This window comes from Asparagus officinalis, chromosome 1, assembly GCF_001876935.1.
Source record: "Asparagus officinalis chromosome 1, Aspof.V1, whole genome shotgun sequence".
Classification (NCBI taxonomy): domain Eukaryota; kingdom Viridiplantae; phylum Streptophyta; class Magnoliopsida; order Asparagales; family Asparagaceae; genus Asparagus; species Asparagus officinalis.
The window spans coordinates 657,006-662,292 of NC_033794.1; the positions used below are offsets into that span (position 1 = coordinate 657,006).

The window sequence follows — 5,287 nt, forward strand, 5'->3', positions numbered from 1 at the left end:
TGTGATGGCAGATCACCAGCTCCATGGGTTAAGAGGAAGATTTCTTGGGTGAGAAACGTGGGCATTTTCGACATATTACGAAAAATACATGGAGTGCATGTATAAACGTGAGTTTTTGAGGCTAGGGCACACTTTATGATTTCTTTTGGGGCTAAAGAGTAAGGGAAAAACATTGGAGGGCTAGGCCACATCCACTTTATTTTTGGGGGTCTTGACACGTTTTTCCATATATATATAAATATAGAAATATGGGTATGCTTAGTACCAAACATAAATTTTGTGCTTGGTAGTGAGGTGACACAATCCCCTCCACTCATTTAAATGAAAGACCACATTTATATAGGTTAAGGAGTGCATGAGGATATACAACCATTTGAATGAGTGGAGGGGATTATGTCACCTCACTGGCAAACACAACTTTTTATGCTTGGTACCAATCACATCATTGAAATTGCTATCAGCTCCCCCAGATTTTATAATTTGTTTCATATTGATCCGTCCAATTAAGAGCAGCAGCAGGAGTAAGTTATGAAATATAAACATCACAATTAAGAGCAACGATATAAGTTGTTTCATATTAATCTTGCTATCAATCAAACTTAATTTCTGCAAAATCGTGCAAGTTTAAATCAAAGAAACTGCAGCATCTCAAGATTCATTTATTTGTTTCCAAATGAAAATTATATGCACATCTTAACATATACTGCTAAAGACATGCAAATTTCAAATCCAATGCATAACGCCAACAGTTATTTTTCTTTATTGCTAAATAAAAAGAATTTCCTTCAAAAGACCCACCGCTGGGTGATCCGGACGGTTAGGAGGTTCAATATGGCTCCCACGGTCTTCGGTTCGATTACGGGCTGAGTTATCCCACACACAAAAAAGAGCCCCTTTAAAAGAAAATTTTCTATAAAATCAATCTTTGTTCTGTGAGATCATGATCCAAGGCCTTTACTAATAATCTTCTGCAGTGCTTTCTTGGCTTCCTCTAGAGTCTCAACCTTATGATCTACTTCAAAGGATAACCTCTGGATATTAAACTGCACAGAAGGAGAAAAAAAAGCAAATAATTTATAACCCATATATAAAATTGTTTATTAAAAATATAAAGAAACAAATAAAATGCTTCTAGTGATCCACCAAAAGCAATGAACAAGCAACAAAATTTCCTCTTCGCATATAAATAAATTTTAGAAGGAAAAACATTACACATACATGTGAGAATTCTGAGAAATACGTCTTATTTGACTTATATAGCTATCTTGTGCATTGGAGAGAACACAATTCCTTCTAGTAATAGTAAAGTAATCGTCTTCTTTCATTCTGTTGCCCTTTTCCTTGAGCTAATTTTGAGGATTACTCCTTGGTTAAATGAGATTGAACATTATAAAGGTAGGTGTTGCTATCTATGAACTGCTTAGGGGTTTATGACCGTTTATCAATATTTCATTGGAGTACCGCAACCATTTGGAAGGTTGATAACTGATCACATAATTTGGCCAACCATTAATGGAGTATCCCCATAGCTGACCCCATCTTGATGACAAAAGGCTTAGATGCACGCACACGAGCACGCACACGGATCCTTTATCCTAAATTTCTGGTGTCAGCTACATTAATCCTATCAGTCTACTCAGTTCTTTGATAAAGGGATATCCTCTCCATTAAGCTAATCACTATCATTATTGTTTCTAATTGCTTCCAACTAAGTTCCCTTAGGCCTGGCTCTAGTCTTTCTCGTACTAATAACTATAATCTTATCACTTCCTCTAACTGATGAATTTTTAGTAGTCCCCATTGCATCTGCCAAAAATGTCATGAATTCCTGATGCCAATAATTTCTTGAAAACCACCACTTAACCAACCCCCTTATTGCTGCCATAACATACATTAATTCTTTGCTTGCAGGTCGCCCATTAAGAAGTATATGAGATGTCATACTTCTGTCCTTTATTTCTTGATCTTTCCAAATTTCTTGTGTACATGCATCACATTTTAGAACATTGTGTGGGTTATCAGTGGACAGTGGTTAATTTGGATTACAAGCTTTTGACAGTTAGATTTTCCAGGCTGGATCACACCATTCACCTCAATGAAGTATGCCAATCATATTTTAACCTTTTGGACTTTGTTAAGAACAATAACAAAATCTCTAGATCTATAAGCTGATAACCACGCCCTCAGCATGACCACTAGAACAAAGTGAAAAGGCAACAGCAACTGATACCAAGTGTTTATGAACAGAAAGGTACCTGTGCACCTTGTCGAACTCGGATGTCAGTGCCTTTGCTGTCTATTGAAATGAAAGCTGCATCATCTACCTCCTCTTCAGTTGAGAGGATTTCTTTGAGTGACTTTGAAAACAATGCATTGAGTTCCTGTATACAAATCATGCATCGTATTATAGCCTGTACAAGACAATGGACATATTTAAATTAGATTCCTTGATTCCCTAGTTTGAAGTTTACCTTCAAAATTTTCTCTCCGCCATCAACAGCAATCTTATCAGGTTGAAGATTCTCATATTCCTTGACATCAATCCATGCAACAGTGCCAAAACCACCGATGAAATAAATGTCACTGAAATTTATCAAACAGGTATCGCTAAGTCCATGTCATATGCCTAATAATACATGTCAGTCAAATGAAGTGATAACTAAGGTAAAAGTTATAATTTATAAATAAGAAATGATCTCTCACTGGAAACCTCAACTACATAACTTAAACATTCACATGATAGGTTTTTTTTAATGGAATAACACAGGATACTTAGCCATATAATATGAATAACAGGACGACAAAAGAACATAGAAGAACCTAAATGAACATTTCTGGTTGCTAAAGCTTATATATCAGGTGCTTATACCTCTAGGCAACCGTTTTATATCATATATACGGTTAAACCACTTCTCCCCTATATGCTACTAGATTTTCTAGCCCAAAGTTCAACTACATCAAGTCCGCAAGAAAGAAAAGATACACGAAATACCTTATACTCTGCATCCTGTAATAGTAAAAGTTTCCCCATTGTTGAGATGCCCACTGTTGGTGTTTAGCTAGATATTGCATACGAGCCCATTCCTGAAGAAGACATATGCTATCATTTGAGTAGTTGACCATGAAGCAGATGTTAAGAGAGTGGTATTAGGACAAACCTGTCCTTTCATGCATGTAAAATTAGGCAAGTATTTTTTAAGAACGTACAGGTATACAATCTATAGATGTTGAAAGTTACACAGTAACAAAAGTTAAGAAGAATTCATAATGACAGGAACCTGTTGTTCAGCTGGCAATGGGAAGATATCACCAAATATAGTCACACGGGCATTTGATAGTGCACTCCATCCAGGAATCTATCATTGGAAGAAACTTTCAGCATAGTGAAGAAAAGATTACCAATCTAGTGGTCCTTTTATGACAATATAAAGTAATATGAACAAGACCTGTACGACAAGTGTACATTTTGGGTTTGCCAGTAGATTTCGTGTATGAATGGCCAATGGAGAGAGTGAAAATATTGGATCTGCACAATAAAAGTAGAATAAACATCGTAATATTATTATTGACCATAAATACCACCTCAAATTGGAAAGAAATGAACTATAATACTTACGGCCTACTGGATCAGGTGCAAAATCAACTAATGAACCAAATGGATACCCCAGGCGGTGATGGTGCATTCGGGACATCAAAGTGCAGAGATGAGCAAATCTAGCCTTAAAACGATGAACAAAATAACAGTGGCATACGATAAATATATGCAATAAAAAATTTAAAGCAAGAGGATTAGAAAGAGAGGTTAAAGCACATATGATTTGACTCATGGCGTCTTATCAGTAGAAGCTCACCTGCTCCATTAGATTGCGAACAGCCAATGCGGGTTGAGGCAAATCATGAACAGATGTCGCACTTTGCACGCCACCAGACATGGGCGTCCTGAGAAGGCCAGGTCTAGATCCTTGTGTTACCATCCCTGACGTTCCAGTGATATCACTTTTGCGTGCATCATGAGCCTTGCCCTCCTAAAAGACAAGAGACACCATTAAAACTATTCCCTTGTTTCTTTTTGTAACTTTTTAGTCTTACCAACTGTCTCAAGTGGAGAGCAAAAAGGAGCTCCTAGCTTATGCAGCTTTAGCGACAAAAGATATGGGAAAATGCAATGGGTCTTATTTGGTTGCGACAGAGCTAGAGTTCTCAAGATGAAAGACAAGAATTCTAATGACAGGATTTGGTACAAACCTTTGATATCTGGTTGCATGCACTGAGGCGATGTAGCGACGTGTGGAATTGGAAATCATCAATATTATATTACGAAGCGTTGAACGAGTTTCATTCCAAATATGGGTAAATTACATTCTTGCAAATGAAAATGGGTGATAATTTCAGTTTGGGCATGGGAGATTGATCACAGGAATGTTTATGAATAATAAAGGAAATACGAAGGAACTCCAAACACACTGAAAAGAACAGCAAGCAAAGGGATTCAACATCTCATATACAAGAAGCCGAAGAATGATTCTTACACTTGTGAATTGCGACATGGTATTCGAATTCTATGCAAACCAAAGACCCTAATTCTAGATCAATAACCAAGCTAAAGTGGGCCGAGGACAAGCAGTGGAAAGACTTGAATATTTTTAAAGATGTTTCTCCTGGGGAAGGAGCGTAATCCTTATAACCCAAAAAATGCAGCAGAAATGACCAACTGTTTTTTTTAAAGAATAACGGCATCCTTTTGTCAGATTTATCAGTTGCATATCATAAAACAATTCGAACTGCACATCCAAATCATACGATTTGAGGAAATAAATAAATAAATAAATAGTCTGAAAGCAAAACCAAACACTTGAGGTTCAACAACGCTTTCAGTAATTACGTCACTAATTAATACAAACAATACCCAAGCAAAGATCGAAGGCTGATGAAAATAGATCACCTCAAACTGAGACGAGCCCGCCTCGTCTGAAAGCAAACCAAAGCTGCTGTTGGCAAACGCGGGGTTATCTTCTCCGTTGGAAACGCCACTGGCAACGATTTGAAGCCTCAGAGGCCTAGACTTGCAAGTACGGAGCCTCGCGATTCCGAAAATTCCATGGGTCTGAGCAAAACCGCGTCGCAAAGGTGAGGGTTTCGTCGGAGAAAAATAGGCCGGGGAGGAGGTGGAGAGCGTCTCCATCTTTTATTATTAGAAACCAACCCTACCTAGGAATGGCAAACGGCTTTTGGAGAGAGGAGGAGGAAAAATAATAAAAGAAAAAAAAAAGAAAAATCAAACAGTGAG

General features: G+C 37.5%; 1 protein-coding gene across 1 annotated transcript; it reads right to left on the reverse strand.

Annotated features, from left to right (window-relative positions):
• On the reverse strand, positions 630-5,281 carry LOC109845115. Its single transcript, XM_020414326.1, has 9 exons — positions 4,943-5,281; positions 3,852-4,025; positions 3,617-3,719; positions 3,447-3,526; positions 3,279-3,356; positions 2,993-3,084; positions 2,472-2,583; positions 2,256-2,381; positions 630-1,043 (listed from the first exon to the last, which is right to left on the reverse strand). The coding sequence occupies exons 1-9, from the start codon at positions 5,180-5,182 to the stop codon at positions 939-941; spliced, it is 1,110 nt and encodes a 369-aa protein (XP_020269915.1). The 5' UTR covers positions 5,183-5,281; the 3' UTR covers positions 630-938.

What these genes read in the sequence shown, in the direction of transcription:
- LOC109845115 (XM_020414326.1), bottom strand. Translation starts at nt 5,182, where the DNA reads ATGGAGACGCTCTCCACCTCCTCCCCGGCCTATTTTTCTCCGACGAAA. An exon ending in TGCACCTGATCCAGTAGGCC is followed by an intron (nt 3,527 to 3,616) that starts GTAAGTATTATA and finishes TTTATTGTGCAG; the next exon opens with ATCCAATATTTTCACTCTCT. An exon ending in GAGTTCGACAAGGTGCACAG is followed by an intron (nt 1,044 to 2,255) that starts GTACCTTTCTGT and finishes CCTTCTGTGCAG; the next exon opens with TTTAATATCCAGAGGTTATC.